We start from the raw sequence: 12,967 nt of genomic DNA, 5'->3' as shown, positions 1-12,967 counted from the left end.
CCCCTTTTTAAAAAACTGTTTTTCTCAGTAAATGTTTCTGATGGTTCATATTCCATGCCATATCCAAAAGAAAGTGTGATAATTGTCAGCAGTAAAGTAATAAAACTGGCCCACAGAACCAAATCCAACTCTTCATATATGTACAGTTTTACATGTGTTACATGTCACCAACATGTATCATTTATACAATGTGACATTTACCCGGCTCTTGTAGAACATCAGAATAAAACTTCAGTGAGCTAGACTCCTAACACAGTATGCATTTTGACTGTCATGCAGCATAAAGAAATGTAGCCTTTGAAGCAAATGAAAACCAGCCAACTCAGACCAGCAATGATCCTGACACTTGATATATTAACAAAAAATGCATTTTTATTTTCTCATCTTAATCAGTGGTGGCGAGCTGGTTTCCAATGCAGCAAAATGTTTAAAAGGCCAAGCATGTGTTATATACCAGGCTGTACCTTCTTATATGTAACAGCTACTTCACAAGCTGCATTTTCTATGTGAGTCTTTCTCCATGTAGAAAAACTGTGCATGCCATCATGTGAAATATGGCATGAACAATTGCTTGGCTGCAAGTCAAAGCAAGCATGAATGCCTGCAAGCGTTTGTATACTTGCTGCCTTATACTTCACACAAGATGATGCCCACTGTGGGTTTTTCCCCATCCTACAGTGAAATTACCTATATGTAGGAAAAATATTATGTGTGAAGTAGTCTTCATTGACGGTCACTGAAATGCAGGAAAGTCTTGTGAAAGTCCCTATATGTGTTACTTGTTATATATTTCGCTTGATCCCTCACAGAGACCTGGTGGTTACCTGGCTAGCATTTTAACAGAGCTGGTATATCAAGTTGTTCCTTTTCTCATATCTGTCTAACAGAAGGCATGCCAGATGCAGAAGGGGGAACGGTTTACATGTAACTGGAAGAAAGAAGGAGAACATTTCAGGTGGGATCAGGGGCAACATACAGACAAGTTATACCACAGGAGATAAACAGATATACTTTTACATGAAGTTTTCCTTGTCCTCCTCCAGAGCTATGGATTTAATTTGCAGGATTATGAACCACCTTTTTAAAAAGCATCCCAGGAGGATGTTGTGTGTGGTGTGATATTTTTGTTAATTCAAGCCAGAGACACCCCCCTCCCCTTAATTATAAATTCTAGCAGTTATTTTGGAAGCACATTTGAAAATTTGTTATGCTCCAGTCAAAACAGGTAAATAAGCAAAATCCTTTCAGTTCAAACTATGGCATTTTATCTGGAGAGAGGATTTTGGTGTATGTTTTCACTAAAAACTACCGAGGAGCATGCAAGTCTAATTCAACAGCATGGTCAGTTAAGATTTATGCTGTGAATAAATCGTCTCCTTGGATTGGGGTACTTCTCATTTACAGAAATAGTTTTTATGTATGTGTACTGTACATTAATGTAGCCTCTTAGAACTTATTTTTACACACATACTGTTGAACATTAAGGATGAGACTTATATGGCTGCACAGAGGATTCCAGTGACCAGTTCATTGTAGCAGGGATGAGGGGGCCTAGTCAGTTCCTGAAAAATCATAGCCCTGAACTTTATAGTAGAAAATGAATGTCTTTTATCAGCAGTTTTTCCATGTTTTTTTAATTATTATTTTTGCAAGCTGTGAGTTAACTTCATTTGTACACAACCATTAACGAATATTTTTTTAACTGTTATGAAGGAAAATAAAGGCTGTGTTGGAAGAAAACCCCACCATTGAACTATTGTCTGGATTTTACTAGTTGCTGTGGAGGAAAAAAACATAGGAAATGTGCTATGTAAATATTGTTTTACTAGAATGCTTTATGCATTGAGAAAAATGTGTATATAACAAATTCTTCCCTATAGTCAAAATTAAGATACCCAACTTTGTAAATTTATTCAGCATCGTATTACTAAAAGCATACAGGCCATGAAAAACTTGTATTAAATACAGGATTACAACCTGAGCAAAACAGGTCACTGATTAGGCAACTCCATGGCTGCCTGTTTCAGTTGTGATTTGAAAAAGAACTACTGGCTCAAATCCTGTTTCTTAGTGTAATAGAGTGCAACTGCATCAATAGGGTTTGGTGAATCAAATCTTCTATAAATTCCACTGATTAAGTAAGCCTATTCTACTTACAATTTACTAAACTGAGCCATTAACTGAATTTTTGGAGCTGATGCAGATAGGCAGCCTAGCAGCTTACCAAGTAGGTGATATGCCTTGTGCTCTCACTTCTTTACTTTCTCTCCAGTTGGTTGATTGGAAGGACATGCGTATCTATGTGTGTGACAGTCTTCTGATATTAACCAGACATCTAAGACAGTGGTCCCCAACCTTTTCCGAACCGCAGACTGGCGGAGTCTGTGCACAGGGGGCAGGGCATCCCAGCTCACGGGTGAGCAGGGCACACCCAGGGTGGGTGTGGTGCACTCGCGTGCATGCACAGATGGGCATGGCACACTCACAGGTGGGGCGCACTTGCACACATGGGCAGGTGGGCGTGGCGTGCTCACACGCATGTGCAGGAGGACATGGCGTGCTTGTGGGTGAATGGGGCATGCAAGTGTGGGTGAGTGGTGCACCCATTTGTGCAGGTGGGCGGCCCGTGCGTCCATGTGGGCATGAGTGGGGGGAGTGTGTGCGGGGGTGGGAGATCTGTCTCCGCGGCCCAGTCCTGCGAAGGCCACGGACTGGCAGCAGGCCGCAGACCGGGAGTTAGGACCCCTGATCTAAGGGATAGAGAAACTTATTTCCAAGGACCACATGATCTTAAGAGTTAAAAGTGTTGGGTAGTGCAGACTAGTACCATATTTTCCCGAAAATAAGACAAGGTTTTATATTAATTTTTGCTCCAAAAATGCATTAGGGCTTATTTTCAGGGGATTTTTTTTAATGTACAACAATCTACATTTATTCAAATACAGTCATGTCATCTTGTTCCAGTTGCTGCACAATGGTGGAGCGCAGGGTTTCACTTAACTAGGGCTTATTTTGGGGGTAAGGCTTCTATTACGAGCATCCTGAAAAATCATACTAGGGTTTATTTTCAGATTAGGTCTTATTTTCAGGGAAATGGTAGTACTGTAGATGGTACCTGTGCCAGCCCTTAGTCTTTTCTCAAGAGAATTCACAGCCCAGTCACCTCAAGGATGTTTGGTTCTCTCATGCACAAACATATATATAAACATACATCCTTTCCTATCCAGCAACCCAGCTGTAAGTGGGAATTAAAAGAGGGAGAAAGAAATAAGCATTAAAAGTGAAAATGAACAAACAGTAGCCCAGACAACTCTATCAATTAGTTTATTTTTAGTTTCTCCATGTACATAAAAGAAAGTAAAAATAGTATGTTATCATCTAGTCCCAACTGAAGTTTACTTCATTTTAATGTTTGTAATTTTACATTAAAAATCCAATTTACATGAAAATCCAGTATCAAAGCAATATATTGCAGTATTTTTGTCCACTCTGTAAATGGAATGCTGAAGTAATCCAGCAGGGTTTTTGTATTTTTAAAAGTACACATATATACAGAAAAAGAGTAGTAGAAATATAAAACTCCTGATTAAGATAAGAACTAAGCATTCCTGTAAGTTTGGGGTAAATAAGAAGCCCAGGTATCATCTGATATCAAAAAGATACCCAAACAGTGCCATGTATTACTGTTGAAGAGAATGCCTTATTTGTACCATGGGCTGTCATCGGCCTCAGGGCAGAAAGTGGGAAGGAGGGCATACACAGAAAGGCCTTTGATTACTCATACGCAGATGGCTTTGGGTGGGCAAACCTAATCACTGAAGTATTCCATTCTCAAAGGACTCAAGACTTCAAAGGATAGCACTATTACACAGAATCATATCTCTATGTACGTTAAAGTAATATTTTAAGGTGTTATCTTAAAAACTGAAATTCATCATGGTAGGTGGTTGTGGCCAGTTCTGTTATACATCCAACATAGTTGACTCCATAGTCAACAAAACCTTCAGAAATCTCCAAGACTGCAAATGTCAACGGGAGGTGGTCTCGTGGATAATGTGAGCTGTGTCTCTCCATAAAATGTGGGGAAAAATCCAGTGTAGATTTTCCTTTGAGCAATAGGAAAAAAAACCCACCACTCCCAATCATAGTTGCTGCTGTGGTAACTAGGGCAAAAAAAGAGGGCATTCTGGGGGGCTGATATGGAAAATTATTAAAACCAGCAGATTTAAATTGCCTCCCCTCCTTAGACAAGCTCTCAGAATTATGGGAAAAACTATCCCAGATTTAGGGTCCTGGAGATGCTGTATGAAAGTTTCACATTCAAAGCTAAGTAAGTCCAACAAACCTATATAAAGACTGCAATATGAAATTTTGTTGAGCTGCAGATAATCACTAGACTGGATCTGGAAGCCTTTAGTCTTCTAAATGCTTTGGGCTACAACTCCCCATAACCCCCACCCAACACAGACAGCAGTTGGCACAGTGGAAATTTTAGGCCAAAATATCTTGAACGCTTCTGGATGGGCCAGTAGTCCTATGGAATGGGGGGCCATCATGTAAGATTCATGTTGTTTCATCTTTTTTGCACAGTTTACTGAACTACTGTTATATCACGGTTTTGCCCCAATATTTATAAAACAAAAAAGCATGCTGCTTATACCGCCCCATAGCACATGAAACATTCTTTGGGCGGTTTACAAGTTAATTATGCAGGCTACACATAGAGATTCAAGTGGGACAGATAGAACATTTGCCCATGAAAATTCACCGGAAGGGGGGCAATGTCAGGAATAAACCACTATATAAGTATTTCCTACACCTGGCAAACCCTATTAGACTTGTCACAGATTGGGAGCAACTTGCCGACACATAACATTTAAATAGTTACTGATACAGTCTGAGATCCATTTGTTTTCTTTGGCCTGGGTTTCTAACGATTTGATTTACTCCCAAAAAGGAGCATCAACATGGTGGTGCCTTTCTTTGCGGGGGACTTCAATGCTGTCGGTGAAATACTGTACCTGCAGCGCCGCCCTGGGGAACGGTAGTGTTTCCATTGAGGTGCGTCCTCCTAGTTGTGGCACTGGCTTAAAAAAGAAAAAATAAGGGCCGATTTATCAATTGCCACAACAGGTTCAAGGTGCAAATCCCTTGAAATAAACGACACTGAACTTTAGAGAATTTATTTCTGACCCAAGAAGAATACAGCCGAAGCGGGCTCGGTAGGGAGCATCTTTTGCAGCAAAACCCCAGAAAAATTCTTGGGGCGTTTTAACACAACGGCTTGGGCCTCGAAATAAAAACGTATCCGGTTTAAGGATGTCGCCTCGTCAACCAACTCCACTCCAACGGTGCCCGTCAACCGGCCAGACCCCGAGGCGGGCGAAGGAGGTCTGAGCTGAAGCGTCCAGCTCCCCTCGGAGACACCACCAGACTGTGCGCTCTGCAAATAGGGAATGTGGAAATAGAGACGGGGCTGTTGCCCGCCGCCCTCCCCCCGCTCAACATGGCGTCCCCAATGAAACCCCTCATGAGTAGAGGCCATGAGGAACCGTAGCTCTGACTCTCTCCCGGACCTGGGACTACATCTCCCGGCGTACAGAGCGGGCCGCAGAGACGTGACAATATGGCGCCTTCGTCCTTCCAGCTAATCACTTACCAGGCGTCCCCCACTACCACCATCTTCCGTGTCTCAGATGGCCGTTCTCACGTTATGGTAGTTCTACCCTGCTGCTGCTGGTGCTCCGTGACAGGAAAACACACCCGCTATACTCCCATGAACTTGTACGTCAACGACACATGGCAACGGAAGGAAAATACCTCACCAAGGCCTGACCATGACCGAACCGGGCTTGGTGGCACTCGTAGTGCTTCTATCTTCGCACTAAAACTTCCAGCTTCCTCACCTCCCGTGAGGCCGAAAAATGTCGGTACCAACAAAAAAAATGGCGAACCGCTGGTGTCATCGGAAGTTGTAGTCCTAAATTGTCTTTCGTTCTGGTGTGTTTTTCTTTTGGCTCTGTGATTTTCAACTTGGACTACAAGTCCCACAACACTGTGCCGCTCCAGGAAAGCGCGGCAGACATCCTGACAACATGGCGGCTTGGGTTGCCCTGCCGGGAGTTGTAGTCTCTTTCCCGCCGACGGTCCGCTTATTAATAGCGGTCAGGCAGAACTAAAACTACTGCTCCCGACAGGCTACAGTTCCAGCTGGAGGGAAAGGAGGAGGAGAGAAGGAGGGGGGAAGAAGAAAGCTACAACATGGCGGCTGCATCCATTCCCAAGAAGTGAGAGCTGTGAGAAGTGAAGCCCCAGAAGCAGGGCTAGCTTTGACCGGATCAGGTGCTCGTCTCCGGGTGCCAGCCCCTTCGGCTTCCCTGTGCGTCCCAGCGGCAGTGGGCCTTGCATCTCTCCACCGTGCATAGCCATGGGGGTGCAAGGTTTCCAGGAGTTCGTGGAAAAGCGCTGCCCAGGGGCCGTGGTGCCTGTAGACCTGTTGAAGCTGGCCCGGACCGTAGGGGGCCGTGGAGGCGGGGGCCCTGCCTATTGTGCCACCTTCCACCCGGCAGCTGCCTACTCCCACCCAGCTGGGGCAGCGCCAGGGCTGGCGCCGATGGTCGGTGCCAGCGCATACCCGCACTCTCAGCATGCCCCGGGGCTGGCACCTGCACCACCCTGCCCAGCTCGGCTCCTGGTGGATGCTGATTCTGCTTTGCAGCGCCTGTATGGCGGCTACCAGACTGATTGGGTGTGTGGGGGCCAGTGGAATGCGATGGTGGGGTACCTGGCTGCCCTTTCTCAGGCTTGCCTTTATCAAGGTGGGCTGGAGTTAGCTGTCATCTTCAATGGAGGGCTCGGAAAGGAGAGGCTGCCCGAGTGGGGCAGGAAGGCCCAAGCTGAGAGACAGACAGCTCAGCTAATAGCTGGGCATGTGGGCAACAAAGGTACCCCACCACCCCGAGCCTGGTTTCTTCCTCCTGCCTGCTTGGGCCACTGCATCCGCCTGGCCATGATTCGGTTCCGGGTCAAGGTAAGGGTCCATATGGCCATCCTGAATACATCCCACTACCTCCTGTAGAGTCCTGCTTTTGACTGCCTTCATGTTGATTGTTTTTCTTGTCATCTCTTTCCTCTCAAGCCATGCCACTGGGCGTACTGTACTGATTATATTTCTTGTGAATTTTCTGTTGTATTTGTACAACCATAGCCTTTGAGAGCATCACCAATCTAAGAATTCTTTGATTCTCCCTGACATCATCTCTTACGCTTAAGGCATCTTGCTCGCATATGTTGTTGGCCTCTGTTTCTGCTTAGCTTGTATTTCACATTATATATCTTTAAAGTTAATTTTCAGTTTCCAGTGTTACTGGTTAGATACAACAGGTACATTCAGGTGCAGGTAAGGGACAAAAGCTGCTTCTTTCACTGTGCCCTGGGGCTGCTTCTCTTCTGAGTTTACAGCCTATAGTTGCGAACTGTGTTTGCTTTTGAAATTCTGTACTACCCTCCAAGATACATGGTTTTATAATGTGCTGTTTACTGACAATTGGAAGCAATAAACTTTTTGCCTGTTGATGAAGCCTCCTTGGTCAGGTGGAAATACCACTTACTACAAGCCACTTTACTGTGTCTTCCTATAGTAGGTTTTCTGTTTACAACACAGTCTATCAGCCTCCACCAATCTCACACCTTCCATATGTATTGGATTACATCTCTCATTATCCTCAACAAATGCTGGCTGGCATTGAACGTACATTCAGCTAAAAAAAATTATGCATGAACCCTCCTCACTTAAACATGGCAGATGTTCTCTATGTAAGCATTTGTGTAATAAGCAATACTTCTTTCTGATAAAAAAAACTAATAAAATTGTGTCATTTTTTAAAGCAACATGTGGATAAATGATTTTAGCTTGCTTTTCATATATAAAAATGTCACAAATATTGGAACCCAGAGTCTCTTGCTCTCACAGCAGTGTTTAAGTTACCCTTCCCCAAAGTCTCACTCTTGGCTGGCAGTGATGGGGCTGTAGCCTAATTCACTTAGAATACATCTGGTTTGGAAAGGCTTGCTGTAAGGTTACTATTCTGCTTCCAGTTCAGCTCAGTACATTTGAATCTTTGCACCCCCTGGAAAATGAGTGTTAGCTGTTCATTCGAGGCAGATAGCAAGAGTTTATCAGCTGAGGAAGATAGCTCCTGTTCCTCATTCTCTTCTCCCACTATCTCTTCAGTGTGAGGTGTAATAGAGATGCATTAAGTGAAGTGGAGGGGAGAGAAACTGATGCATCATCCAGTGCATGGTGTTGTTCAGTGCTTAATACTGTGTTTGGATATGACAAATGGAATTAATATCTCCACATGACCAAGATAAGTTACTTAATTGCCTCTGAAATACCGTATAATTTCCATTGATCTTCAGGAGGTTCAGAGGCTTTGCAAAACAGGAATAGACTACGCAGGGCTGTTGTAAGTTTTGAATTAATGGACTTTATACACTTTAGAGTCCGGAAATGGCGTGACAGAAGTACTTTACTATAATCTGATCCCAGAAATTCCCTTTTAGTCTTTCTCAGTGGTCTTCCTTTCTGTGTGAAAGGCAGCACTTAAGTTCTGGTGGCTTCAGTATTATGACAAAAGGTAGAGGAACATCTTACTGGCTGGATCTGAATTTTATGCATATGCACTAATATTGGGCAGCTGTATAATGCAAAATACAATATTTGGTTAGAATCCTGATGATTTGAGTTTCTCTTCCTTACTCACTCTCACATCCCCCTCTGGATGTAAAGAGAAGGCCAAAGTTCTTTCATAGTAAATTTCTTGTTTTCTAGGTTCATGTCATTAGGTTCTTCAAAGCACAAATCAACAGGTTTTTCATATTTGAATGAAGCATTGTGAGAACATCCATGCTCCAGAATAGTTGTAGTATGTCATGATATCCAGCAGCCTGGTCATTAAAACACAGTACAAAACATGTCCTTAATATGTGACAGATATGAATTTTAGCCATGGCCTTTGGTACTGAAGTGAACAAGTTCCCTATCTACTGTGTAGAACCTCAGTATGCTTAGTTTACAGGTAAAGAATGCTATATTTCAGCTGATTTTTCTCAAATAATGACATGTAGCTTCCTAATGGCAAAAATAGATTGGCAAGCAAAAGCGTGGAGATAGCTAAAGTTGAATAAGCACTAAGAGCAACCGATTTGAAAAAAGATGAGCTTCAAATAACACCCTTAATTATTAAATAAACAACTCTTGTGTTTTTTTCTCAGTGCCTTTCTATCCTTCTTTGATAAATCAGTTATAAAATATTTTGCACATAGAACCATTATCCTGTTGCATCAAACCAAAGGCCCGATTAGATCACCATTCTTTTGCCACAGTTGCCTGTCAGCCAGTCGCCTGTTAGAAGTCCACAACCAGGACATAGGTGACGTAGGATATGCTTGCTTGTGCTTCCCAGCAATTCATATGCCAAGCATATTGCTTCTGATACAGAAGAAGCAGCCCAAAGAAACTGTGTGGCAATGGGTCGTCCTGTCCTTGTTGAATTATCCAGTCTCCTTTTAAAGCCATGAATTTGATGGCCATTGGTACACCTTTTGGTAATGAATTCCACGATTTAACTCTGTGCTGTGTGATGAAGTACTTTCTTTTAAGCAGACCCGTATCTCCTACAGGTCACATTCAGTAGGCCAAAGTCCAGGTGTATTATGAGAGAGGACTGAAAACCTTCCTGCCTGGTTTCTCTCATTGTGCATAATTTTATACACACCTGTCACATCTCCCTTTGCTTGCCTTTTCTCTAAACAAATCTCAGACTTTTTAACCCTTTCTCATAATGAAATTGTTGCAGTTCCTTGATTATTTCGGTTGCCTTTTCCAACACCTTTTCCAGAATTTGCTGTCTTTTTTCAACTGTGGTGATCAAAACAGCCTATAGTATTCCACACGTAGTGGCATCATAAATTTGTATAGGGACAGTTAGGCGAGGGGACCTGCCACCAGGTTAAGCCCCAGCTGCTCTCAGCACCATCTGCCAGTGCAAGGAGATGAAAAGGGCATAGAGCAGGGGTCTCAAACTCAATTTATCTGGGGGCCGCTAGAGGCAGAATCTGGGTGAGACTGGGCCCCATCAGATTTTCCGCCAAGCGGAGCAAGAGCCTGAAGAAGCCGCCCAGAGTTTCCTTAGCCTGGCTCTTGCACCCTCCATCCGGAAGTACAGCCTGCTAGCCGGCAGACAGGCGGGCTAGCTGGCAGGCTGCAGTTCCGGATGGAGGGTGCAAGAGGCGCTGTCTTGGGAGAGAGCCGGTGAGCGAGGCGAGGATTTTTTTGACTCTTGACAGCAGAGGATGCGTGGGCGCATCAGGGGCAGCAGGCAAGGCGGGGGCCGCAAACTATCATCTGTCAGGCCGCAGATGGCCCCCCGGGCCGCATGTTTGAGACCCCTGGCATAGAGGTTTCAATGAGTTGCCAGGCCCCTGCTGACCCAAAGAGCACTGAAAGTGAAGCAGAGGCCTGAGTGGGGCATGGAGAGGCCGCAGTACCTAGGCTTTAAATTCCAGTGGAATCTTACCATCCCAGTGGCGTGTCCGGTGAATACCTAAGAAGGAGGGGGGCAAGAGTAGGAAGCACTCCTTCAAACTGACAGAAATACCATATGGGGAAAAAGAGAGGGACAGGAGGGAAAGGGAGACAGAGTAAACAGTGAACTTGCACCAACCAGCCCAGAAAAAACAAGGGAGGGTTAGCCATGCCTGACATGCGAGTATGGGTTAGACACTCTCCAAACTAAGATTTGCTAGCATCCCTGAAGTGGACATAAAAGTGTCGTTGGTCCAGACTGATGTAAACCTGAGTCTTTGAAACCTGGAATGATGCTGAAGCCTCAGAAAATGAAGCCTGGTCATAGGGAATTTGCCCACAGGGAATTGTTAGGAAGTGAAGGGTGCCAGGAGCTACGTACTGTACTGCCATTTTGTGAAAGGACAAGGCATCACCTGGATAGGGCCAGAAGGTGTTCCAAGAAGGAGGGATGAAGGGGAAGCACTGAGCGTTGCTTGTAAGACCAAGATCAACATTTACCTGATCCTAATAAGCATTCATGTGTCTTGGGCACAATAAAGGCATACTATTAGCCATTTTTTTTTATTTTGTGGATTATGCCAATTCTTGAATTTGCCTCAATATCATTCTTGATCGGTCATTGCCAATTCAGATCTCATCAGTGTATATGTAAAGTTGGATTTCTGTGCTTATTTCTTTTGTCACTGCGAATCACTTGACATATTGGCCCGAGCCCTCATTTTGTTTGTGTAAAGTTTGCACAACTTGCTGTGGCTAATTACACCCAATTGATGAGGTGCCAAGGTATGTCTCAACCACATGCCTGAACACATATTCAGCTGCATATTGAAAATGTGCCCCGGCACCTTGTCTATTAGCTGCAGCAAATTACGCAAATCTTACACAAATATCAGTAGGATTCAACTCACTGGATCTCATTTCCACTTTTAATATCAGTTTCCTAGGTTGGAGGAATCCTTCTGAATCTCTTTGGAATGTGTGTTTGTTTTAGCCATCCGAAATAATTTGGTATCATCGGCAAACTGAACTGGTTGCCTGTAACTCCAGATCTTCCATAAACAAATCAAAAAGCACTGCCCCCCCCATTCATAGGGGATCACAATATTTACTTGCCTCCATTTTGAAAAGCTTATTTATTCCACTGTCTGTTTTTCTTGTTTGTTAACTCATTTCCAAACCACAGGAGGAAACTGACTAAAGAACAACACTGCTGTGGCTCATGAATTGAAGCTTCTGGCTGTGGAGCCAGGGACCAGGAGTTCAGTCCTTTATTGTACCTCCTGCTGTACTTTCTGGGGCTGGCTGAGATCACCCAGCGTGCGTGTGGCTGCTAGAATTACTTGGCCAGTCACTTGTGTATCTTTGGGCATGCTGCCAGAGCACCATCAAAAAGAAGGGTCTGGCAAACCACGTATGAGTACTTTATACCTAGAAAACCCTAGGAGACTTGCTATGAGTCGGAATCAACTTGACAGCACTTACTAGTTTTCACAATGGAGAAATATAAACTCGAGGATCCTCAGAGTTTGCTCACAAGTCTCTAGTGATGGATTTTGTCAAGAGCCGTGTGAAAGTGGAGGACTTCTAAAGCCCTGTTGATTTCACTGAGAGCTGCTTCAGTTTCTTAATCTGAAATCAGTGGGACATAAATGGATTTATCTTCTGGATTACACTGATAATAAACTGACTAGGGAAAGTAGGTGGCACTTTATCCCAAATACGTTCTGTTGTGGCCAGTTCAGCCACTACAGTAGTCTCGTATAGTTTTCTGTGCTGTCAGCATGTTCCAAAGAATCACACTGATTCTGCACACCTCACGTTTTTGGCTTGTGTTTCTTGAACAGCAGGCCCCATATTATTTAGCTGAAACTGGGGGGTGTTGGCGCCTTCAAAAGCACAGTGTGATATGACATAAGGTTCTACTCTTCAAAGCAGGAAGATAAAAATAAATCCCAAATCAGAGGATGATTCTGGCTTTACCCTGAGTCTTAAATCCCATAAAAGTTGTTTTTCCTTCCAAAGAAATTTCAGATTCTGAAGTTAAATCTGTGCTTTGGGTCCATTATAACAGGAATTCAGTTTGTCTGATTTTCCTTTATTTGCATAATCTAGTTGTCTGTGTCCCTAACCCTTGCAACTATTTTCTTTCCAATGCTGTACATTGGGCAGGTCGGGCCCTACCATTAGGCAGCTTCATTGTGCAGATCAGGGCACGAGTTAGCAGTGGCAACATTCAGCCATTCCCTTCACTTGGAAGCAAGATTATGGTGTGTGAGACTTTGTCCCCCTTTGCGAGGCATTCCTCTTCCACATACAGTACCCATAGCAATAGTTTCCAGCTCCTTTGGTTCTGGTCAGGATGGAACGTCACATGCC

At 43.9% G+C, this 12,967-nt stretch overlaps 1 protein-coding gene and 1 long non-coding RNA gene across 2 annotated transcripts in view; one reads left to right on the top strand and one right to left on the bottom strand.

The window, feature by feature from the left end:
• Positions 1-3,308: 3,308 nt before the first annotated feature.
• Positions 3,309-6,089, bottom strand: LOC140704717 (uncharacterized). Its single transcript, XR_012084083.2, has 2 exons — positions 5,660-6,089; positions 3,309-5,087 (listed from the first exon to the last, which is right to left on the bottom strand). It is a non-coding gene; the product is annotated as an uncharacterized LOC140704717 (long non-coding RNA).
• A 138-nt stretch (positions 6,090-6,227) lies between these two features.
• The window catches only part of FAM120C (family with sequence similarity 120 member C), a 28,577-nt gene continuing 21,837 nt past the window's right edge, over positions 6,228-12,967 (top strand). Inside the window, exon 1 of the mRNA XM_020793077.3 lies at positions 6,228-7,030. Coding sequence (XP_020648736.3) covers positions 6,428-7,030 — 603 coding nt within the window. The 5' untranslated portion in view covers positions 6,228-6,427. The remainder of the gene's footprint in view (positions 7,031-12,967) is intronic.

This window comes from Pogona vitticeps, chromosome 2 (assembly GCF_051106095.1).
Source record: "Pogona vitticeps strain Pit_001003342236 chromosome 2, PviZW2.1, whole genome shotgun sequence".
NCBI lineage: Eukaryota > Metazoa > Chordata > Lepidosauria > Squamata > Agamidae > Pogona > Pogona vitticeps.
Note: the sequence above shows the minus strand (reverse complement) of the source record. Positions and strands in the feature narration are given on the sequence as shown.